We start from the raw sequence: 26,132 nt of genomic DNA, 5'->3' as shown, positions 1-26,132 counted from the left end.
TGTGTAAATGCATTTAAACAATAAGGAACATTTTTTCAATCATGTATAATTTTACATCAATTGTTTTTTTCTTTTAGTAGTTAATCATTGTTCAGTGATTTAATTCAATTCAATGAAAACAAAAATCAACTCTAAGGCCTTGGAGTCTCTTTTAGTGCTATATTCACCAAGCAGTCACTTGAGGATTTTTTAGGCCAAAATAAGAAGAAAAATGATTGACTCCTAAAGATTTTTCTAATTTGGCAATTTTATTTTACATTTGGCAAATTACTTCTCAACTGAAAGCATTAAGCTGTAGTTGTTTTCGTGACTATAGTGTCCCTTTAAATATAGTTACATTGAGGATTCTAAACGTATCTTAAACTCTTCTTGACATTGGAATTTCTGTTAACAATCAATTGTCTTCTATAACTTGTTTAACTAGCCTTTTTCTTGTTAAACAAGATAACGTTTATTACATGAATCAGATACGAGGGAGGATGTATGTGAGATTGTTTTTTACTTTTTTTGTGTATGTTAATACCTTCATATTATAACCCGTTACATATGCTTTACAATGTCTATATAATTCATTAGTTGATTTGTTTCGTTACAGATATAAATGAGTGTGCAAATTCTACTTTATACACCTGTTCGGCTTTTGCATCTTGTACCAACACTCCTGGGAGCTATCTGTGTCAGTGTTACCCAGGATATTCTGATACCAATACAACTAATCCTGGACGACAATGCATTGGTGAGTACTGCCCGAAACATACAGTATACAACTGTGTCTAAATGACTGGAGACATTTACTCGGGCAAATGTATTTTACGTAACTTGTCTTAAAGTAACATTGTCCTCCTTTAATATTTACTTAGTTTGACATGTGACTGCTGCTCTGCTATGATCAGTCGTGTATCAGAAATCCAGTAATAGGAGGAACTGAGAGAGCAAAGTGATAACCTTAGACATGCCGGGATTCCCTAACTCTGGAAGGGAGTGAAATCCCTGGAAATGCATAACTCTAAACAAAGAAATGAGAAGATATAATTGGGTGCCAGAGAGATCTGATATGTGAGGGGTAGCGGGAATAACACTTTTCCTACGAGAGTGAATTAAAAATATTGATCACGGTGTACCTTTATGTTCCAAACAGAGATAATCACCAAACTCTTAAACTGCATTAGTGAGAATAGAAGAAGGAAATGTAAAATCTTGAACAAAATTAGTAGACTTGCAAACATTTTTACAGCTTGCCTAGCGGCCAATTCTCCAGAATTTCAGTTTAGTAAATAGCTTTACTATAATTTTAATAAACACAGGACATTTTCATTATTCTATTACGAACAGCAAAAATGCATATGCTACCATGAAAGTGTAACAGTTCTATTTAAAAGAAAATGTAGTTCAGTGACGCATTAATATAGATTTAATGAATAAAACACTAAGCCATAAAGTAACTTAAAGGAACATTATACTGTCAGGAATACAAACATGTATTGGTCCTGATGACACTATAGTGACACTATAGTCCTGATATGACATTTTAGGTGACTGTCCTCACACTGATCGTGCAGAAAAGGTTATTTTACTCAACCTTTCCCCCACGTCACGCCGACAGGCCCTGTCTGGCTTAGCCTCCGTGGCTGAGATTATCAATCTTGATGATCTCGGCCAATCCAATTCTTTCCCAAAACACGCCAGGCAGCATCTTCATATAGAGATGTATCGAATCAATGTATCCCTATGTGGAGCGTTCAGTGTCTCCGTGCAGAGTGTCTCCATGTACACTGCGCGGTACTGATCATGGAAGCACCTCTATTGGCTATCTGTGTGACTGCGCCTAGAGGTGTTGTTAGGCAGCAATATAAAAACTGCCTTTTCTCTGAAAAGGCAGTGTTTACATTGTAAAGCCTACAGGCTATAGATACATGAACCACTACATTAAGCTGCAAATACCCTAGCTTGTATTAATAGAGCAGATTCTGCACTTGGACTGTAACTCATTTTACCCTGTGAGGGCCTTTAAAGGTAAACTGGACGTCTATTTTTGAAGGTCTGATTGATGTTCCGTTATTTTTAGGGTTGTATGTTGTGTTTCTTTAGAAATAAAAAAGTAATTGCTCAGTTGATATATTCAAGGTCATTTAGAATTAATCTTTGAGGAGCTCTCTGCTTGAAATGCTCTGTATATTACAATAGACATCTACATAGAGTAACTGGACCATTAAACACACTTACTTAATAGGTGGTAATTCTAGATATTGAGTAATGTTTAATCCCACAGTTAAACTGTGTAATTTCTTAGTGTTAAATAACTTTGAATTTCTTGAAATAGGGGTTATATGATATATGGTTAAACCAGAAGGAACATTATGTGTTTGGGTACAAATAAAAGTTTTTAAGCCTTTATTACAGAACATATATGTACAATGGCTTGCATTTAATATATTCCCAATGGTTCTACGATTTAGATTAATTTACTTTTATTTAGAGGGGTAGAATAGCCTTAAAGGACCACTATAGGTACCCAGACCACTTCAGCTCAATGAAGTGGTCTGGGTGCCAGGTCCAGCTAGGTTTAACCCTTTTTGCTGTAAATATAGCAGTTTCAGAAAAACTGCTATGTTTACCTATGGGTTAATCCAGCCTCTAGTGGCTTTCTTCCTGACAGCCGCTAGAGGCGCTTCCACGCTTCTCACTGTGATTTTCACAGTGAGAAGACGCCAGCGTCTATAGGAAAGCATTGAGAATGCTTTCTGGCTGCGCATGCGCGCATGCGCATTCAGCCAGGGACGTCAGAAGAGGGAGGAGAGTCCCAGCGCCGAGGGAGCCCGGTGCTGGAAAAAAGGTAAGGGATTAAACCCTTCCTCCCCCTTCAGCTCCACGGGAGTGGGACCCTGGGGGTGGGGGCACCCTCAGGGCACTATAGTGACAGGAAAAGTTTGTTTTCCTGGCACTATAGTAGTCCTTTAAACTGGCTCAGATGGAACCAAAATATGAACTGAGAAAATAATCTCCGTGGGTATTTATAAATAAACTCCTAGTCCAAGTTAACAGAAACTGGGTGTTGCATTTGGCTCGGGGCAGAATCTGAACACAGTGAAGGAAAATATCTCATCTCCGTGTTAATAATTTGGTTCTGCAATGGAGCTCCAATGACATACTCCTCAAATAAAATTAAAATCTGGACATAAAAACTATTGAAAATACAATTATAAGGGCAAACAACCTATTTTATTTTCATTAGGAGATGTTAGTAATGAATTATTATTATTATTATTTTTTTATTTTTTTTAATTCTTTATTTTGGTTGTGCCGGGAGTAATACATAGAATCTTGCAATGCCACAACAGCACTAACAAGATGCAACCATAATTATAGCAAAACACATACACATATGTATCAGGCAGAGCAGTAAAAGTTGCAGCATGTGACATTGTGAAGGTCTAGCACATATTTTCTTTTATAAAATAAGCAATAAACAATCATGTCTAAGACTGTACTCAGAAGTGAAGACTGGGCTGGACAGTGGACAAGAGTATGCATAACATCACAAGTTAAATTGGCATCAAGTTGCTAAAATTGCCTCTATGGGAGCCACTAAAACTGTAAAGCTCATTGCATGAAACCAGGTAACAAGGTAGAGTAAAGGGAAAAGAGTTGCAGCAGAAATAATAACATAATGTGTTGTTTAGTTGGTTTTGTGAAAGTCGTATGATGATTGTTAGAGTAGAGGCATGCTAATCTAATGTTGTTGGCTCAGAACATTGCTCAACCTATCCCCACGTGTGGCAGGGTCAGTCCACAGCAGGGCATAAGGGATGTGCCGCTTCTCCAGATCTGGAACCTCTCGCAGGCCCGAGCTGGTATGAGAGCTGGCATCTGGGTTACACAGGTTTGGAGACACTTCGGTGCCAAGTCTTTCCCCCCTCTGAGGTAGCCGGTAGAACCAGGTGGTATCCTCCGCCGTCTGCTGGTGGTCTTCGACCGGCACGAGTGATGCAATGAGGCATCCCCATGGTGCTCTTGGCCCAGGTAGGTGAGTAGTAGATGAGTGTGATGCTTGTGGGTACAAGAGTCCCCTCTTCCCTGGCAAAACGGAGATCCGCTTTTCCATCCTTGGTTTGGGCAGCGGTGCTTGTGTATGTTCCTGTAGTCGTTGCCAGAATAACTGGAAAACCTCATCCAGGCTTTGCAAGGTGCACTCAACAGCGATGTGAGTCGGCTGCCGTGATGGACCCAGGCCCTGAGAGGTAGGCTGTAACCCGGTCGCCATCTTGCTGATCTTAAGAGATTGAGAGCTGTTAACAGGGTTCAAAGCTGAGCACTAGGCAGGTGTAGTAAAACCTGCTTGTTGGGTTTCAGTGGGGACCGGGATAACCCCCTCCGGTGCAGCAGGTCCACGCTGTGGGTACAAGAGAGAGAAGATCGACCGTCTCTCCCCTGCTCTGTCCTCAGCAGGCCGCCAACACAGATTTCCGGGTTGAGTTAAGATGCGAGTAATGACTCCAAAAGCTCGTCCAGGATTCCCTGACGCAGATGGTGCACTTATGTCAGGTTTAGTGGCTTGTTGGCAGGGATAGGCACGCCCAAATCTGCCACATGGTCTAGAGCTTGTGCTCCATACGTCCGAGCCGCTCGTAGGTCAGGCTACGCCCCCCTTGAATTATTATTAGCATTTATTTAGCGACAACATATTCTGCACAAATATAGAAGGGGGATGTTTGCCAACAAGTAATTTACATACTGAATATAACAGAGACAATAAGTGATATACCAATCTCCTCCCCAGTTGTGACAAAGCAGCAATCTGAGCAGTTTTGTAGATGTTCATGTAATGTAAAACTCTCCCTGATTCCTCCTTCCTTTCTTCCTTCTTTTCAATACAATTAAACCTATGCATATGCTTTACAATGTCTATATAATCCATTAGTTGATTTGTTTCTTTACAGATATAAATGAGTGTGCAAATTCTACTTTGAACACCTGTTCGGCTTTTGCATCTTGTACCAACACTCCTGGAAGCTATCAGTGTCAGTGTTACCCAGGATATTCTGATACCAATACAACCAATCCTGGACGACAATGCATTGGTGAGTACTGCCCGAAACATACAGTATACAACTGTGTCTAAATAACTGGAGACATTTACTCGGGCAAATGTATTTTACTTAACTTGTCTTAAAGTAGCATTGTCCTCCTTTAATATTTACTTACGGTAGTTTGACATGTGACTGCTGCTCTGCTATGATCAGTCGTGTATCAGAAATCCAGTAACAGCAGGAACTGACAGAGCAAAGGGATAACCTTAGACATGCCCTGATTCCCTAACTCTGGAAGGGAGTGAAATCCCTGGAAATGCATAACTCTAAACAAAGAAATGAGAAGATATAATTGGGTGTCAGAGAGATCTGATATGTGAGGGGTAGCGGGAATATCACTTTTTCTATGAGAGTGAATTAAAAATAGTGATCACGGTGTTCCTTTATGTTCCAAACAGAGATAATCACCAAACTCTTAAACTGCATTAGTGAGAATAGAAGAAGGAAATGTAAAATCTTGAACAAAATTAGTAGACTTGCAAACATTTTTACAGCTTGCCTAGCGGCCAATTCTCCAGAATTTCAGTTTAGTAAATAGCTTTACTATAATTTTAATAAACACAGGACATTTTCATTATTCTATTACGAACAGCAAAAATGCACATGCTACCATGAAAGTGTAACAATTCTATTTAAAAGAAAATTTAGTTCAGTGACGCATTAATATAGATTTAATGAATAAAACACTAAGCCATAAAGTAACTTAAAGGAACATTATACTGTCAGGAATACAAACATGTATTGGTCCTGATGACACTATAGTGACACTATAGTCCTGATATGACATTTTATGTGACTGTCCTCACACCAATCGTGCAGAAAAGGTTATTTTACTCAACCTTTCCCCCACGTCACGCCGACAGGCCCTGCCTGGCTTAGCCTCCATGGCTGAGATTATCAATCTTGATGATCTAGGCCAATCCAATTCTTTCCCAAAACACGCCAGGCAGCATCTTCATGTAGAGATGTATCGCATCAATGTATCCCTATGTGGAGCGTTCAGTGTCTCCGTGCAAAGTGTCTCCATGTACACTGCGCGGTACTGATCATGGAAGCACCTCTATTGGCTATCTGTGTGACTGCGCCTAGAGGTGTTGTTAGGCAGCAATATAAAAACTGCCTTTTCTCTGAAAAGGCAGTGTTTACATTGAAAAGCCTACAGGCTATAGATACATGAACCACTACATTAAGCTGCAAATACCCTAGCTTGTATTAATAGAGCAGATTCTGAACTTGGACTGTAACTCATTTTACCCTGTGAGGGCCTTTAAAGGTAAACTGGACGTCTATTTTTGAAGGTCTGATTGATGTTCCATTATTTTTAGGGTTGTATGTTGTGTTTCTTTAGAAATAAAAAAGTAATTGCTCAGTTGATATATTCAAGGTCATTTAGAATTAATCTTTGAGGAGCTCTCTGCTTGAAATGCTCTGTATATTACAATAGACATCTACATAGAGTAACTGGACCATTAAACACACTTACTTAATAGGTGGTAATTCTAGATATTGAGTAATGTTTAATCCCACAGTTAAACTGTGTAATTTCTTAGTGTTAAATAACTTTGAATTTCTTGAAATAGGGGTTATATGATATATGGTTAAACCAGAAGGAACATTATGTGTTTGGGTACAAATAAAAGTTTTTAAGCCTTTATTACAGAACATATATGTACAATGGCTTGCATTTAATATATTCCCAATGGTTCTACGATTTAGATTAATTAACTTTTATTTAGAGGGGTAGAATAGCCTTAAAGGACCACTATAGGTACCCAGACCACTTCAGCTCAATGAAGTGGTCTGGGTGCCAGGTCCAGCTAGGTTTAACCTTTTTTGCTGTAAACATAGCAGTTTCTGAGAAACTGCTATGTTTACCTATGGGTAGGTAGGAGTAGGAGTGCAGCAGGTACAAGAGAGAGAAGATCGACCGTCTCTCCCCTGCTCTGTCCTCAGCAGGCCGCCAACACAGATTTCCGGGTTGAGTTGCGAGTAATGACTCCAAAAGCTCGTCCAGGATTCCCTGACGCAGATGGTGCACTTATGTCAGGTTTAGTGGCTTGTTGGCAGGGATAGGCACGCCCAAATCTGCCACATGGTCTAGAGCTTGTGCTCCATACGTCCGAGCCGCTTGTAGGTCAGGCTACGCCCCCCTTGAATTATTATTATTATTAGCATTTATTTAGCGACAACATATTCTGCACAAATATAGAAGGGGGATGTTTGCCAACAAGTAATTTACATACTGAATATAACAGAGACAATAAGTGATATACCAATCTCCTCTCCAGTTGTGACAAAGCAGCAATCTGAGCAGGTTTGTAGATGTTCATGTAATGTAAAACTCTCCCTGATTCCTCCTTCATTTTTTCCTTCCTTTCAATACAATTGAACCTATTTGGGAACCCTTCCCCCCCCAAAAACAAATTCTCTCCATACTGCTGACTCATTGACATCATTGCCAGCTTCTCATCTTCAGAATAGAGTGATATCTGTTACTTCATTTATATACTCCTTTAATATTATAAGACTTGCTGGTGATTGCTATAGGAGAAGGTAGAAGGGTTCTCTAGCTATCCGGTGTCACTCAATCCTCAGCATAGACCTTTATGCCAGAAGTATAGATGTCTATGGTGAGAACCAAATGTTCTAGGTAAGAAGAGACCATATCTTACTGCAGAATTTTCATAAAATCGATACAATTGCCAATTATACTAGTAAAATCTATATATGATTATTTTCACATTAATTTAAAACAAACATGTCTGTGTAATGTGGTAGGTACACTTTAAGCAGTTAGTTAGCTATATAAATAGTTAGTTACAAGTGTTTTTCCAGGAGTAAAGTATCTGTTGCAAATAGCATATTGAAAGACTCCCATATATTTCTTAATATCCCATTCCTTGTGAAATCGTTTCAAAAACTGTATTGTCAGAAGCAGTATTCACTTTCTTTAACAGGGTTATCTTTTACTTCTAGAATGACGCAATGCATAGCTAATAAACCCTCAGTCACAAAGAAACTGATTTTACAAATGATTTCTTGATAGAGCAATTTGGCTAAATATTATTCTCACTATTTATCAAAGGAAGACCATTTCCTTGTTACTATGTATTGTCATTGCTGTTTTGTTTGTCTCTGAGTGCGTAGAACAAATTGTATTTTCTCCATCAGTTCCGTAAGGTAACATCCCCCATGAAAGTCACAGATACTGACACCCAGCATGACTGATTATTCAAAAGAATCATTGAAGTCTATCCCGTTTATTGTATTTCACATATTCCTTCACAATGCTTTCATATCACACTTTACAATATCCTACAGTTTCTATAGAGATTTCCACACAACATATTGTTAGATGAATGTATTCCACAACGCATTCTCATTTCTAGCAAATAAAATTAAAGCATTGAATTGTGGTGATCCTTTGTCCTCGGTTCTATATTTACTCCCCCTCCCCTCAAATGCTACATAACATTAAAGATTTGCATGATTAAAATCACCCAATGTTACAAACAGCCATATTTTATACGTATCATTTTCCAATCTGTTCCAAGTTCAAGACATTTTTGCAGATAACTAGTTTGAATTGAATGGAATCTTCTATGAAATTACAGTGTCCCATCACTCGTAGTGATGCTTTACTATACAAAGCAAGTTCAATAAATGATGGGCTCATACTGTAAAACTGTATTGTGGTGCTGGAGTTAAGTTGGCACAATCTACGTCAGTTTCAAGAGTATCTCATTATCTTCAACCAGGCTTATATATAGGGAAGTCTTGGATTGCTATTTGAAAAAGTATAATTCGGTCGGCTAATACCATAAATATGGTACAAGAAAAATACAAAACGGGAACCTTTTCCATCTTCTATGGTATTATTAGTTATACAAGTTAATAAAAAAAATGACAAGTAACATGGCACATTAAGTTGTAGATCAGCGAATAACCACCATTGTCTAGATTAGTGGTACCCAGCACAATCTTCAAAGCGCACCAACAGTCTATAGCACAGGTGTATCCAATTCTACTCCAATTGGGATACTGACAAAAGCTGAACCATGGATGTGCTTTAAGGACCAAATTGAGTACAAGAGGTTGAGCTAACATTATAGTATCAGTTGCAGTTTTACGACTGCTGTATTTTCAAAGATTAAATGCAATAATTTGTATTTTTATTAAAGGGACACTCCAGGCACCCAGACCACTTCTGCTCATTGGAGTGGTCTGGGTGCCAACTCCGACTACTCCTAACCCTGTAAGTGTAATTATTGCAGTTTTTTAAAAACTGCAATAATTACCTTGCAGGGTTAACTCCACCTCTAGTGGCTGTCTACTAGACAGCCACTAGAGGTCTCTTCCTGGTCCATAGCACAGGAAACCTGTGCTAGAGCGTCGCTGGACGTCCTCACGCTGTGTGAGGACCTCCAGCGTCGCTCAAATCCCCATAGGAAAGCATTGAAAATAGTTTTCAATGCTTTCCTATGGGGAGACCTAATGCGCATGCGTGGAATTGCCGCGCATGCGCATTAGGTCTCCTCAGCTGGTGGGCGGGATCAGTCTCGCCCGCCGGCCGACGGAGCCAGTAGGAGGAGCGGCGCAGAGGAGGAGACAGCGGCGAGGGACATCGCCGCTGCCTCAGGTAAGTGACTGAAGGGGTTTTCACCCCTTCAGTAACTGGGGTTTGGTGGGTGGAAGGGAGAGGGACCCTCCAGTGCCAGGAAAACGGATCGTTTTCCTGGCACTGGAGTTTCCCTTTAAGTTTTTATCAAAGCTGTTTTACATAGATGTTTTATATGTTGTTTTTGACAATTTCTTTTGTTCTGCACTTTAGATGTTTTACCAAATGTAGGTCACAATTTAATATTTTTGCATACGTTTTTTTAAATGATTTATATTTGAGTATCTTGACATTTTGTAAGATATTTATTTATTTTTAACCAATATGATATATTTTTGGATATTTTAATAGTTTGAAAACAATTAGTTTACACTTAACCATAAATATTAAATCATTCGAAATCTTTTTCAAGAATATTAAATCAAGTCATTAATTTGCTCACAAAATAATTTAACTCAATACCATTTATCCATTTTGTATTTAGCCAAGTAAAATAAGGAGAAAAAAAATAAAAAGGTTGGAAAAACCTTGGTTTCTTCAGATATGCAATTCAGTATGGCTGCATAGCACAATTTACATTTGAATACATTGGAGAAATAGTCATCGGTTCTGGACCCTCTATGGAACCAACAATAAGGATTTTGATGTTTTAATTACTGACCATTTAATTCGACACCTTTATTCAATACACAAGGGAGATATCATAATTGCAAAAAGCCCAAACAGGCCAGAAATCAACATCTGTAAAAGGGTAATTGGACTGGAAGGTTCCAAAATATGTACCAGCAGCCCATCAGAACTCCTCAAGAGACACACTCATGTTCCCAAAGGCCATGTTTGGTTAGAAGATGACAACCTGCAGAACTCATCTGATTCCAGCACCTATGGCCCAGTTTATTATGCCCTGATAAGGGGTCGGATTTTTATGGGGATTTGGCCTTTCAGCTCTTTTGGTGTGTTGCAGGATAGTCTGACTGGCAGCATATTGCAAGATGATTGACACTATTTTCTAATAATATTTTAATGTCTTCTACTTATTTATAAAATCATTCTTTACAATAAACTGAAAATGCCATTGAAATGCCCTTTTTAGAGAATGTTGTGAAGAAACTATAATTATAACATTTATAATATGTTCTCCTAGAATTCTATTTTTGTGTAGAAACTGTTTAAAAGTAATATAGTCAATCATGGACTTTCTAATGTAAACATGTAAGCCTTCTCCAACGTTTTGAGGGTATTTTTAATGAGAAAAATAATTTGTACATGGTAAGATAAATAACAATCAACAATCCAGTCAAATAATTGTGGTGCTGTTTGTTTTATAGATTCTGTACCAGCATGTTTCAACAACAGTGGGTTCTGTTCCCAAACCAGCTCATGTACACCCTCCAAAGATCTTATATGCGCAAGTAAGTCTGAGTAGAAACCATTTTTGAATTATTATTTTTAGGTAATATATGCCAGTCAATAAGATATAATGTTTATGGTGCATAGATAACATAAAACTACAATGTCAAGGAGGCGTTATTGAAAGTAAAAAATAAAGACAAAAATAAAAGTAACAATAGATGTGATTCCTTCAATAATACAAACTGTTGTACCTTTAAAACAAAATGATACTTTAATACAGTGCTCCCCAACCTTTTTATCGCCGCGGACCGGTAAACGTTTGATAATTTTTCCGTGGCCCGGTTGTTTTGATTTAATAAGACAAAAAAAAAAAACAGTCCCATATATTAAAAAAACACACAGACACATACATAGTGAGAAAATCACAAACACAGTCACATAAAGACATAGACTCAAAATAGTTGGTTCACGGTCCCACACATACGCAGACTGAATGTATATAGCATGTTCATATGAGAGTTAATAAAAATGGGGTACATATGAGGGTATGTGACAGACAGGATAGGTAGGTAGTGTTACACCAGCAGACTAATGCTGATGTAACACCACCTATACTCAGCAGCTTCTTTCCCAGTCACAGACTGGGGGAGTTTCTGTGGCTGGGAACTCAAGGCTTTATTTCAGTCTCCTACCTACCTTGTCCCAAGCTGTCTCTGCTTCCATGCAGTGCCCCTTCTCTCTGGTGCCCGATCACAAGTCTCCTCTGTCCCTGGTCTCCAGTGCCGGCCTCTGGTGGGCTGGAGGTGAATAGCAGGGAGTGCTGATCATAACTTCTCCCTCGAGGTTCTGGCGCTGTGTGGAGTCAGAGCGCAGGCTGTGAATCTCTGAGGCTGCCTCTGACTCACTAAGTGAGCGCCAGAACCGCGAGGGAGAAGTTATGATTATCTAGCTGCAGCTCCTGCTAGGTGCACCACTGGACCATCAGGGATTCAGCTTGCGAGCCGTGTCGGCTGCCAGGGCGCCCCTTGTGTTATGGCGCCCTGTGCGACCGCACAGTTCGCACCAGTGGCGGATCCAGAACCTGATCTCGGGAGGGGCACTTGTAGATTATTTAAAGAAATAATCCAGGCACAATAACCACTACAGCACAGTGTAGTAGTTATGGCGCCAGTAGTGTGTGCATGGGGGCAGTGTGTGTAGTGTGTGTATAGGGGCAGTGTTTGTGGGGCAGTGTGTGTAGTGTGTGTATGGGGGCAGTGTTTGTGGGGCAATGTGTGTAGTGTGTGCATGGGGGCAGTGTTTGTGGGGCAGTGTGTGTAGTGTGTGCATGGGGGCAGTGTTTGTGGGGCAGTGTGTGTAGTGTGTGTGTAGTGTGTGCATGGGGGCAGTGTGTGTAGTGTGTGTATGGGGGCAGTGTTTGTGGGGCAATGTGTGTAGTGTGTGCATGGGGGCAGTGTTTGTGGGGCAGTGTGTGTAGTGTGTGTATGGGGGCAGTGTTTGTGGGGCAATGTGTGTAGTGTGTGCATGGGGGCAGTGTTTGTGGGGCAGTGTGTGTAGTGTGTGCATGGGGCAGTGTGTGTATGGGGGCAGTGTTTGTGGGGCAGTGTGTGTAGTGTGTGTATAGGGGCAGTGTTTGTGGGGCAGTGTGTGTAGTGTGTGTATGGGGGCAGTATTTGTGGGGCAGTGTGTGTAGTGTGTGTATGGGGCAGTGTTTGTGGGGCAGTGTGTGTAGTGTGTGTATGGGGGCAGTATTTGTGGGGCAGTGTGTGTAGTGTGTGTAAAGGGTAGTGTGTGTATGGGGGCAGTGTTTGTGGGGCAGTGTGTGTAGTGTGTGTATGGGGGCAGTGTTTGTGGGGCAGTGTGTGTAGTGTGTGCATGGGGGCAGTGTTTGTGGGGCAGTGTGTGTAGTGTGTGCATGGGGGCAGTGTTTGTGGGGCAGTGTGTGTATGGGGGCAGTGTGTGTATGGGGGGTAAGGAGGGTAGGGAGGCTTTTTTATATTTTTTTATTTAATTAAAATTAATATATTCATGTCCCCCCTCCCTTCTTACCTTTACTGGGAGGAGGGGGGGCATTTCTTAGTCCCTGGTGGTCCGGTGGGGAATCCCTGGTGGTCCCAGTGGTGGTGAGATGAACTCTAGCCCAGTTACAGGGCTAGAGTTCACTCTCGCGAGATTTGGAGCGTTGCTGTGGTTACCGCGGCAACGCTCCAAATCTCGCGAGAGGAGGACCCGGAGGAGCTGCAGGTAAGAGCTCCCGGGTCCTCTCTCACTCCCTCCCCTGCCGGCTGTCAGCAATGTGCCTGCAGACCGGGGAGGGAGATCTCTGATCTCCCCTCCGGTCTGCAGGCACATTGCAGGGCTGGCACTTGGGCAATGCCAGCCCTGCATTAGCCGGCAGGCTCGCACACCCCACACCCCTGGGCGGCCCGGTACCGTTTGCAGGGCCGGTGCAAGGATTTTTGCCGCCCTAGGCAAAAAAAATTTTGCCGCCCCCCCATATGTCCAGCCCACCATGTGACATCACAATGCCCCGCCCATATGCTCTGCCATATGGGTCAACGCCAGTCTTCACAAAGTGTCTTATCTGAAAAGACAGTGTGTTTACATTAAAATGCCTACAGGCACAGGCTATAGACACCAGAACCACTACATTATGCTGTAGTGCTTCTGGTGACTATAGTATCCATTTAATGTGAGGTAAATTAGAGATTTACTTACCACCAGATGAGGACAAGAGGCTGATGATGGGCTCAGTCTGGCTCCACAGGTCTGGTGTAGAAGAGGCTCTCTGGAGACTGTTTTTAACAGTGCTCACAACAATTAACGAACAGGAAGCAGCTCCATTTTTTAGGGCCCCTTACACAGCTCAAGGTCTGGGCCCCCAGGGGGCATACGCCTACAATGCCCACCCATAGATCCACCTACATGGCCCATCCATGAGTTGGGGATGTTTTATGTGTGCAATTTGTGTAAGGGATGTAGTGTGTTTATAGGGGATGTAGTGTGTGTTTGCGTGTAAGGAATGCATTGTATGTTTCTGTGTGTGTGTGTGTGTAAGGGGTGCAAGGTTTGTTTCTGTGTATGTAATTGAATGCAGTGTGTGTCTGTAAGGGGTGCATTAATTATGTAAGAGAACGTAAGGGATGAATTGTGTGTTTCGGGTGTGTCTGTGTGTGAGTAGGAATGCATTGTATGTTTCTGTGTGTGTGTGGGGGGGATGCATTGTGTATGTGTGTAGTGTAAAAGAGAGGGTTTGTGGGGTAGGATAGGGACTGAGATGGGAACAGCTTTCTTTTTTTTTTTTTAATTCATAGTGCTCTCCCCTCAATTATTGATTTCCCCTTCCCTTCTGTCCCTCCGTGTTCTCCCCTTCTGTCACTTAGTGCTCTCCCTTGGCCCCCTGTCCCTCCTTACCCCCCTTTGGTGGTCCTTCCCCCCCTTAGTGGTCCTTATCCCCCCTCCCCTAGTGGTCCTTATCCCCCCCAACCTCCCATAGTGGTTCTTATCCCCCCTCCCTCCCTCCCCTAGTGGTCCTTATCCCCCTCCCCTAGTGGTCCTTATCCCCCCTCCCCTAGTGGTCCTTACCCCCCCTCCCCTAGTGGTCCTTATCCCCCCTCCCCTAGTGGTCCTTATCCCCTGCAACCTCCCATAGTGGTCCTTACCCCCCCTCCCATAGTGGTCCTTACCCCCCCCCTCCCTCCCATAGTGGTCCTTATCCCCCCCCTCCCTCCCATAGTGGTCCTTATCCCCCTCCCTCCCATAGTGCTCCTTATCCCCCCCTCCCTCCCATAGTGGTCCTTATCCCCCCCCCCCTCCCATAGTGGTCCTTATCCCCCCCTCCCTCCCATAGTGGTCCTTATCCCCCCCCCCTCCCTCCCATAGTGGTCCTTATCCCCCCCCTCCCTCCCATAGTGGTCCTTATCCCCCCCCTCCCTCCCATAGTGGTCCTTATCCCCCCCCTCCCTCCCATAGTGGTCCTTATCCCCCCCCCCTCCCTCCCATAGTAGTCCTTATCCCCCCCCCCCTCCCTTAGTGGTCCTTATACCCCCCTCCCTTAGTGGTCCTTATACCCCCCCCCCCCTTAGTGGTCCTTATACCCCCCCCTTAGTGGTCCTTATAACCCCCCCTCCCTTAGTGGTCCTTATAACCCCCCCTCCCTTAGTGGTCCTTATACCCCCCTCCCCCCTTAGTGGTCCTTATAGCCCCCCCCTCCCTTAGTGGTCCTTATACCCCCCTCCCTTAGTGGTCCTTATACCCCCCCTCCCTTAGTGGTCCTTATACCCCCCCTCCCTTAGTGGTCCTTATACCCCCCCCCCTCCCTTAGTGGTCCTTATACCCCACCTCCCTTAGTGGTCCTTATACCCCCCCCCTCCCTTAGTGGTCCTTATACCCCCCCCCCTCTCCCTTAGTGGTCCTTAACCCACCCCACCCCCCCTCCGTGGTCCTTAACTCCCCCCCCCGTGGTCCTTAACTCCCCCCCCCTTAGTGGTCCTTACCCTTCCCTCCTGCCCATGTAGCGTGGCCGGGCGGCACGGAACGCGAGACAGGAACCTTTGTTTCCTGTACCCGGCCACCGGCGGAATGACAGGAAATGCTCACTGAGTGAGCACTTCCTGTCATTCCGCCGGCGGCCGGGTACAGGAAACAAAGGTTCCTGTCTCGCGTTCCGCGCCGCCCGGCCACGCTACATGGAGAGACCGGCAGGAGGGAGCGCTCTGCGCTTCCCTCCTGCCGGTCACAAACCCGGCCGCCCTCCATGCAGCAGTGCTGCGCCGCCTGGGGCTTGCTAAAGCGCTCAGGCGGCGCAGCATGAGGAGCCACAGCGGGGACAGGGATCCGGCGCCCCCTGGTAAGTTGCGCCCTAGGCGGCTGCCTAGGTCGCCTTACAGGTGGCGCCGGCCCTGACCGTTTGATCCCCGGACCGGTACCGGTCCGCGGCCCGGGGGTTGGGGAGCACTGCTTTAATAGACATAAAACATATATTTCATCTAGATAACGCTACACAACTAAAGCCAGCTGACTAAATCAAAACTTTGTAAAACAAAGTATCACCGTGCAATGATTGTAATAATAACAAGTTATACTGAACTAGTGGCTCAATCTTTTTTGGAGTGGTAGCTGTTCTATATAATTTTATGTATATTATACATATAAAATTTAATTTTTTCCAGTATTCTCTATACTCTAGTTTGCGGTAGGACGTGTCCTTCTAAGAGTCTTTTTTTTTTTAAAGAAGCCATAAATTAGGTATTTAAACATTTTAATCTATATCTTAAATTGAGAATATTATCGTCTAAAGAAATATAGCCTCACAAATGCTTTAAATTGCGTGAAACCTAAAGGGGTAGAACAATTGAAGGAGTTGGGGTGATTTGACAGCCGACCACGTTTCAAAATGTTTCCACCTTGGCATATTTGTTTCTTTACTTAGATAGTGTGATATCTCATTGCAGTATTTATGTGATCTGTTTGTATAGATATACCAAATTACAATTGATTTTATTTGTATTTCAGGTAAACAAGCATTTCCTTGTAACATATTGATTAAAGATGCAAACTTTACAACAGACCTATTAAACACTTCAAGCCAAAACTATCTGAACTATGCAAAGGAATTCACAGTATACGTGAGTAAATTGTTCTTTTATATATGTGTAATGCAAATAAAAAAAAAGTATATATTTGTAACACTACTCATTCTGCAAACATCCAAGGCACGAATCCTTGTGAAAGGCATGCTCAGATAACAGAAGGTGAAGCCCAGTTTTAAACTGACCCAAAATGCATCTAACTACAACATCTACAATGAAAATAGTTTGAGGAAGCGAAACACCATTTAATGATAAAGCGTCCTGTCACACTTACAAGTACATGACAGCTTAAATAAAGTTTAGATAATAAAATAAATGTAAGAATTTCAACACTATCCTTTCGCTCTGTACATCAAAAAAATTGAATCCTGTTATAGCTGCTCTTGCAAATAAGCCATTTTTGATGCCGCAGTTATTTTGCATGCATCGCCACATGTGATGTAAAAATAGCAAAATATAACAGGTATATAACATAAAACGGAGAGCATGAGAACGTCTATTCTTCCTTAGCAGCCCGTTCATGTAACGCTAATATTAATAATATTCTCAATATCAGAAATGGTTGAAAAGTGTTACTATATGAGTCACAATTTAGATATACATTTATAAAGAGCACTGCCCTCTTGTGGTTCAAAGTAATATTGCAGATTTAGGAAAACCACACTTGTTTTAAATTATTACCATATCATAGTTAACAGTCATTTTATAATGTAACCTGTCAGACTTTATTTACTATCTAGCTGGTTAAGCATTATGGGAAATGTAGTTGTCAAACATATGCAGATCAATGTTTAGTCATCAGGTCTCTGTTTAATATGAATTAAGAATCTGAAACATTGTCTGGCTGGGGTTTTAGACATAAAATATCTGTAGTAGGGGCAGTTACATCTAGAAATTAGCAGGCCCATTACTGCAAGCTAGACTGGTGTCGTGTCATCCTATTCTTTACCCTTGTGTTTGAACCACAAAGGGCAGACAGGATCACATGGTCAATGCCAACAATAATTCATGGAGTGTGGAAAAACAAAACAACGCATTTTGTCTTGTCATCAAAAAGGTGTGAGTTGTAAAGTCTGATTTCTATACGCTCGTCTGTAATTTCTCTTTGCATATATAGTGGAATAAATGGGGTAATTACATAGAATAAATAAAAATAAATAAAAAATAGAATAAATAAAAATAATTAAAAAAATAGAATAAATAAAAAAAATATATATTTCTCAGGTTTTCTTTTAAATATAATTTAAAATAGTAATTAATTGCAATTTGATCTAATACTTTCTCATGAATCACATTCAAATTCATTTTGACTCTATTTTCTCATTATTTAGGTCGCAGGGAATATGACTGCAATCCTGAACAGCTCTTTAAAAATTGTTGTGCTGGGTTTCCGCGAAGGAAGTGTGCGTGCTTACACCATGGTCATAGTAAATTCAACGATTCCGGTTACCGAAGACGTCCTAAAGACGACTCTGAATAAGGCATTGCAAACTGTGTATCCATCGTCAAACATTGCAGTTACAGTGCAGAGTAAGTGTTCCATGTGGCTGACCAGATCTCAGTTTTACCGTCAAGAAACTTTAATTATGTTCTTCTAGAATAAAGCCAATACAACCCAAAACTAATCCTGGCATCAGAGGCAGTCCTTATACTGCTCTATGGGCATGCCTTGTATTGTCCGTTTAGCTAACCCTGGCATCAACAGCATAGATAATCCTGGCAATGGTAATTGTCAGCATATGCCTCCTGGCATGTATAGCATTAGTAACATTGGCTTTGTCAGCCTAACCAATGCTTAAATTAACAGCACAGGTACCTCATACAACGGCAGAATGAAGCATTATGGAATAGGTTATGGTATCAACCCAGGCTTTGAGATAAATTGAAACCCCAGCAGTGGGATAACTTGCAACTGTAGTATTGGCAGGTTAAGTAACCATGGAATTGGCAATGAAGGCAATCCTAGCACTGGCAGCATGACCATTCCTGGCACTGGCAGCACAGAGACAGCTTTCTATCTGTGGGTAGGTTCTCACTGGTGCTGAATAATAACACCCGTTTTAAGATTAACCTTTCCCCTGATACAGGAGGAAATCAGAATTATCTAGATTAGTCTCTATCAAATACTGCATAGAGAGAACCTCAAAATCTTCACAGGAACAAAATAAACCTTGTTGGGTTAGCGTTTTATTATCTTAATGATATCTAGGTGACATGCAGTAACATATTTTCTATTTATTTTCTATTGACAGCAATAGCTACTTCTGCTTCTGCTTCTGCTTCACCTTCATCATCAAATCCCACTGAGGACAATCAATGGAGGACAGCTACAATCGTTATCGGTGTGCTACTTTCCGCAGCCCTGCTAATAGTTATCATTGTGGTAGCTGTATCTCTGTATATAAAGAGAAGGACTGGTCGGTACTCAACCAGTTTTGCCGACAATGTGAAAATATCTGCTTATAAAAACTTATAAAAACAACCAGTTAGTCTGACCTAAAAACTATTGTTATTTATCCTCCAACGGGAATAAAATATGTTCAACATATTAGATCATTTAAAGAAAAAATGAAAAAAAGGAATGTTTTTGCTTATAAATGTATAAGGTATGCTTATTTATTTTGTGTGATTTACTGTAATAATACAGTGAATTAATATGGTAGCATTTTAAGGAGGGATGAAGACCCCACCAAAAAATTATATGACCACCGGATTAGTCGCTAGGTAACTTTCCCAGTAATCATAGATATGTTGGTATTTTAAGAGCAGTGAAATGGTGTTGGTTCAACTTGGACTGTTGCTGTTTAACGTAAATTCAGCTGAAAAGGGTCAGGTGTAGTTAGACGTGATAGAGGTGGGATTCACGTGGAAATCCTCAATCATTTTTTACCTCAACAGATGCTGGACATGTGGGTTTCTCACGGAATTTTATCCTAAAATATCATTTTGCTGGTAAAGTTATGTTATCATGTTATAGTGCTAAAAGAAATGTTTACAATTTAACATAAAATGTGTAACAAAATATGTTATAAATATGTATGCAGTGTATGTATATATATTATATATTTATACTGGTATTAACAAATTAGAAAGTAATTCTTTAAAACAAATATTATAACTAATTGAACTAAATAAAGGAAACATTAAAAGCAATTGTTATATAATATGATGTGTCAAATAGTTACTCAGGTTGTTGCTATAGAATAATATATCAATTGCACAGATTACTCTTAATATTTTATATTCTTTATATTTTTATAAACATATTAATACATTTAATTACATAACGTATAATACTGTTCTAAGGATACATTTGTGTCATCCAAATTAATGTCAGAATCCACAAGGAATCTAAATATTAAAGTTCGGAGGGTTTGGCTTTTTTTTTTGTAGATATATTTTAAAACCAAAACAGGACAGCTGCTCATTTTCTTTCAATGTTGAAATTGGAAGGATTTATATCAAATAAAAGTATCAATAATTTCACATATTGTAAAGCAGCATTCAGTGATGCTCCATAATTAGTCCATCGAACCTGTAAAGTCTTTAGAACAATGCCAAAAGGAGAAACAATAGGTAAAGGTTTACATGATACATGTAAAACGCCATGTTTGTTATTGCATATGAAGTGCTCAGTCACAGACAATAATTGCACACATGGCAAAACTGTATCTGCATTGTTCTCCATATTCAAAAGGAAGAGCTTACTGGCATTGAGATTTCATTTCCCATGGAGCACTTGGCTAGGGGGTGATGTCTAGGGATACCAGTGTGTGGATGAAGGAAATATTGGGAATCCATTTTAGCTTATGCCCCACCCATTTTAGCCTATGCCCCACCCATTTTAGTCTATGCCCCAACCATTTTAATGTATTTTTGCGGTCTATCAGGAACAAACAATCGTAATCACTAGATACTGTATTAAGGCTCACATATAGCGATGCCCAATGTACTATGAAATGTATTTAATTATGTTTTGTGGAAATTCATTTTAGGACTGTTTTTTATACACAATACTTGTATCTATTTGTCTAATAAAACTACTGCCTTATGATTATTGTATGAGGTACACAACATGTTTCCTGTATGACTGGGTCTTTCCTTATGTATTTGTAATATATTAAAACATTATGTACACAGTTATTTTAACTTATGTGGTATGCTATTTAAAATTACCTCAATAAACAATATTTTAGTATGTGTGGTTTGTTTCATGACTTTTCTTCACTACCGGTTCTTTAAGGAAAATAAAAAAATTTAACATAACGTACATGCTCTGTTGTACGCCAAAGCATGATAACAATTCTGTGTTGCTCTTTGGGGCTACTTAAAGAGGAAGATTATATATTTCTGAACAATTTTAAATGGACACCCCAGGCACCTTAAACATTTTATCTTATTCAAGTGGTTATGGTACTTAGAATTCCCTGGCACCATCCCATCAATAAATGTTTAAAACATTTTGAATAGACCACAGCCTGGCCCCTCTCTGCCATTCAGATTAATGCTTCATCATTAGACAAAGCAGTTACTTGTAACTGTGATTGGCTGCAAACTGTGATGCCCTGTGTGTTCTGACAACTTTCTATCATGGCCAGCATACAGTTTTTCAGCAATTTGAGCTACAGTAACTCTTATGTGTGATTGGGCTAGAAGGTCTGGCCTTCACTCTACAGGTGCGTCAATGAGCCTTAGAAGCCCATGACCCTGTTGTCGGTTCACCGGTTGTCATTTTTGCACCACTTTTGGTAGAAACAATGCATATTGGGAACATCCCACAAGACCTGTTATTTTGAAGATGCTCGAACCCAGTGGTTCCCAAATATTTTAGCTTCAAGGCGCCATTAATAGTTAAATATTTTTCCAAAGTGCCCCAAGTCAAAAAAATTTCTAGGTTGTATATATGTACAGCGCTGTAGCATATACTGGGCCCTTGTTTGGCAGAAATACTTGCCGTTCAGGCACAGATCCAGAACCTAATCTTTGGAGGGGCACTGGTAGATTATTTAACCCCTTAAGGACCAAACTTCTGGAATAAAAGGGAATCATGACATGTCACACATGTCATGTGTCCTTAAGGGGTTAAAGAAACAATCCAGGCATAATAACCACTACATCAATTTGTAGTGGTTATGGTGCCAGTAGTGTCATAGTGCCCTCCCAGGGTAAGGAGTAAAACTGTTTAAAAACAGTTTGACAACTTACCTGGGATCTGCCGGGATAGGGGCTGTAGTGTGTGTGTGTGTGTGAGGGGTGCAATATGTGTGTGTGAGTGGCGGAGTGTGTGTCAGAAGTACAGTGTGTGAGGGGTGCAGTGTGTGAGGGGGCAGTGCACCCCTCACACACTGTACTTCTCACACATTGCACTTCTGACACACACAGTGTCCGTGTGTGTGTATGGGGGGCAGTGTGTGTGTATGAGGGTAGTGTTTGTGTATGGGGGGGTAGTGTGTATGTATGAGGGGTAGTGTTTGTGTATGGGGGCAGTGTGTGTGTATGGGGGTAGTGTGTGTATTTATGGGGGACAGTGCGTGTGTATGGGGGGAGTTATAGTGGGTCTGTAGGGGAAGGAGGGCAATTTCATGAATATATATATATTTGTTTTGTTTTTTTAATTAAAAATAATAATTTTCATACCCTCTCCCTCTTTACCTATGCCTAGGGGAGGGGACAGTACACTGCAATCCCTGGAGGTCCGGTGGAGAAGCCCTGGTGGTCCAAGTGGTGAGAGTTAAGAGCTGATAGAGTTCACTCTTGCGAGAGGAGAACCCGGCGGAGCGTTGCTTCGAGCTCGCGAGAGGAGAACCCAGCGGAACTGCAGGTTAGAACTTCCTCTGGGTCCTCTCTCCCTCCCCTGCCGGCTGCCAGCATTACAGTGCAGATCAGGCAGGGGAGAGCGAGGCACATTTCCCGGTGCTATGATTATAGCATCAGGGAAACATTTTGTGGCGCCCCTGTGCTCTAACCCAATTGTCGGATAACTGGTTTTAATGTTGTGGTTGATCGGTGTATACAGATGAAGTTTTAACTGCAATAATTTTTAAGGAGAAGCACATATTATAAGCACTAGATGACAGTACCACATGCTCAACCCGAATATTCCTCAAGCTGTATTTAAAAAGTTCAATGAAACAGTGTTCTAGTTTAACCCCTTCACCATCAAGCGGTTTGCAAAAAAGAAAACACCCCCAGAATCTAAATAATGTGAGTGTCCTTGGAAGTAATGTTTCAATGTACTTTTTGTTTCAGATAGCTTTAGATAATGTTATTAAAAGGAAATCAAAACGAAACATTTGATGGGGCAGAAAAACTTTTTACAAAATAAGTTACCAAATAATGAAGTTACAGACAAGGAAACAGTGTTCTAAATAAATATACACATATTGTAGAATTCTCATATATATTACCGCATCTCCATGATTTTGTCCAAACCATATCACCCTCATTGCAGCTATGTTGATTCTTTGGACTGTGAAGATATTTATGTGGTAAAAAATATTAAAAATAATATTTCATAAATATTATCAAAAATGTATTTTATAATTTATATATTGGCAATGATCCCCTTGAATAATTTAAAGCTAAGAGCTACCCACTATTGTTTTACTCTTATAGACCCTAGAGTACGTTTTATTAGAGAATTTGTATTTCACACATTAATCACAAATTAATTATACAAATATTATTTATTGTGACAATACTACTAATAATAATAATAAAATGTAACATGTGTGGCAATAAACAGTGACTAATTAGTTATATAAGTATACGATATGGCAGTTTAACACAGTTTCTGATAGTTTAATAGCAACCTTTATATCCACATAAATGCAATTTTAACTAGATTTACAACAGGACACTTTCTTTGATACCAGCTATGCAATGCTTAACACAGAACACAGTATCTCACAGCCTCACATGACAGCACACAGCATATGGCCGTAAAAACATTTCTCTGTCTGTCTGAATCACACTGAGTTAACTCACTCACTGCTGGCTACAATTCTCATGGGCAAAATACCTTTTATGTTGCAATGACAAAATACAATATTTATCATACCAGATCAGTTAACCATTCCTTCTCATCCAATAACCAATAAGAATAATTCTAACCAGATTTTACATTTGCAGAATTTAAGCTTTCCTAATAAAGATGACTATCCCTAAATCCAGATAATTCAGTATCTCTGGTAATAACTGATATGCTATTTTTGGCAAATTGGCAGTAAATATATTGTTATTTATTCCATCTGCAGTAAGGACCGTGGAACAGCATATTTCATTAGCTAACTATGATTTCATAATAGTTTAAATCTGACCATCCTTTTATCCAGATATATTTATATTTTTAGCAAAATTAATTAATTCAAATTAAATTAAATAAGACCAGCATAATTACCAGCTTCTTTTTGTAGAATTTATTTTAGGCCTGGAAATATATTCCAAGATTTGTGAATGCAAGTATGAATGATAATTGTGAGAAATAAGAAATTCAAAGTAAAGTGTTAGTTGTAAAGTTAGATGTGTCAGTTTTATATGCTCCAACCTCAGACCCCAGATCCCTCTCTCTCCTTTGTCCTTATTTTTTCAAGGAGAATCATACTTTACGTCATTAGTTTCAGTGATCAATAGAGTAAGGTAAGCGTGATCTCCCTACAGACTATTATCTAGATTTTGGTCAGTAGATGGCGTCATAACACCACAAAAAAATTATTGTCAGGAATTCCTATTATCACTTTGTGTAAGAGGTTAACTGTATTTTGTGATGCACTTGATGTCATTTTTGGTTATCTTTATGGATAACCATCCATCAAAACCTGTCAGATTTCAAAGACTTTTCTTTCATTTTACCAGACTTCCCATCTGGTTTTTGTGTCATAAAATTAGAATTTGACACATTTGCCTTTTCTTTTACCTTCTCTAATACAATCAAACTTTGTATCAGATCCATAATATTTAAAAAGTAAATTAATTACTTTTAGTTATCTATTTTCTTCGTAATCCTTTGTCTGGTTCTTGTGTGGAATTATGTGTGTAACACTAAGTAATGTGACAACATGTGATATATACATGTCTATTATACACATTCCACCAACACTAGTTTAATAATATGATATTTCTTCATTGATATTCGATCCATGCATATTCAATATTAATATAGGTGCTATTTCTATATGTTCAATATCATAATAGTAAGTCATATGTGGATATTTGTATGTATATACAGTTGCAAGAAAAAGTATGTGAACCCTTTGGAATGATATGGATTTCTGCACAAATTGGTCATAAAATGTGATCTGATCATCATCTAAGTCACAACAATAGACAATCACAGTCTGCTTAAACTAATAACACACAAAGAATGAAATATTGCCATGTTTTTATTGAACACACCATGTAAACATTCACAGTGCAGGTGGAAAAAGTATGTGAACCCCATGACCAGCGGTTCTCAACCCAGTCCTCAAGGACCCCCTACCAGTCCAGGATTTAGGGATTACCTGGGTGTGTCTAAGGTGTTTTTTTTATCTTCTTTTTCTAAACACCTTAGACACACCCAGGTAATCCCTAAATCCTGGACTGGTATGGGGTCCTTGAGGACCTGGTTGAGAACCCCTGCCCTAGACTAATGACATCTCCAAGAGCTAATTGGAGTAAGATGTCAGCCAGCTGGAGTCCAATCAATGAGATGAGATTGGAGGTGTTGGTTACAGCTGCCCTGCCCTATAAAAAACACACACCAGTTCAGGGTTTGCTTTTCACAAGAAGCATTGCCTGATGTGAATGATGCCTCGCACAAAAGAGCTCTCAGAAGACCTACGATTAAGAATTGTTGACTTGCATAAAGCTGGAAAGGGTTATAAAAGTATCTCCAAAAGCCTTGCAGTTCATCAGTCCATGGTAAGACAAATTGCCTATAAATGGAGAAAGTTCAGCACTGCTGCTACTCTCCCTAGGAGTGGCCGTCCTGTAAAGATGACTGCAAGAGCACAGCACAGACTGCTCAATGAGGTGAAGAAGAATCCTAGAGTGTCAGCTAAAGACTTACAAAAGTCACTGGCAAATGCTAACATCCCTGTTAGCGAATCTACAATACGTAAAACACTAAACAAGAATGGATTTCATGGGAGGATACCACAGAGGAAGCCACTGCTTTCCAAACAAAACATTGCTGCACGTTTACAGTTTGCACAAGAGCACCTGGATGTTCCACAGCAGTACTGGCAAAAAATTCTGTGGACAGATTAAACCAAAGTTGACTTGTTTGGACGAAACACACAACACTATGTGTGGCGAAAAAGAGGCACAGCACACCGACATCAAAACTGTGAAGTATGGTGGTGGGGGCATCATGGTTTGGGGCTGCTTTGCTGCGTCAGGGCCTGGACGGATTGCTATCATCGAAGGAATAATGAATTCCCAAGTTTATCAAGACATTTTGCAGGAGAACTTAAGGCCATCTGTCTACCAGCTGAAGCTCAA

At 40.5% G+C, this 26,132-nt stretch overlaps 1 protein-coding gene and 1 pseudogene across 1 annotated transcript in view; both read left to right on the top strand.

The window, feature by feature from the left end:
- The window catches only part of LOC134600026 (mucin-2-like), a 389,376-nt gene that overhangs the window by 21,052 nt on the left and 342,192 nt on the right, over positions 1–26,132 (top strand). Inside the window, exons 8-9 of the mRNA XM_063445024.1 lie at positions 596–736; positions 4,938–5,078. Of these exons, the coding sequence (XP_063301094.1) occupies positions 596–736; positions 4,938–5,078 (282 nt within the window). The remainder of the gene's footprint in view (positions 1–595; positions 737–4,937; positions 5,079–26,132) is intronic.
- LOC134600603 (mitochondrial inner membrane protease subunit 1-like) lies at positions 7,080–10,705 on the top strand (annotated as a pseudogene).

This window comes from Pelobates fuscus, chromosome 1 (assembly GCF_036172605.1).
Source record: "Pelobates fuscus isolate aPelFus1 chromosome 1, aPelFus1.pri, whole genome shotgun sequence".
Taxonomy (NCBI): domain Eukaryota; kingdom Metazoa; phylum Chordata; class Amphibia; order Anura; family Pelobatidae; genus Pelobates; species Pelobates fuscus.
This window is presented reverse-complemented; position numbering and strand designations above follow the sequence as displayed.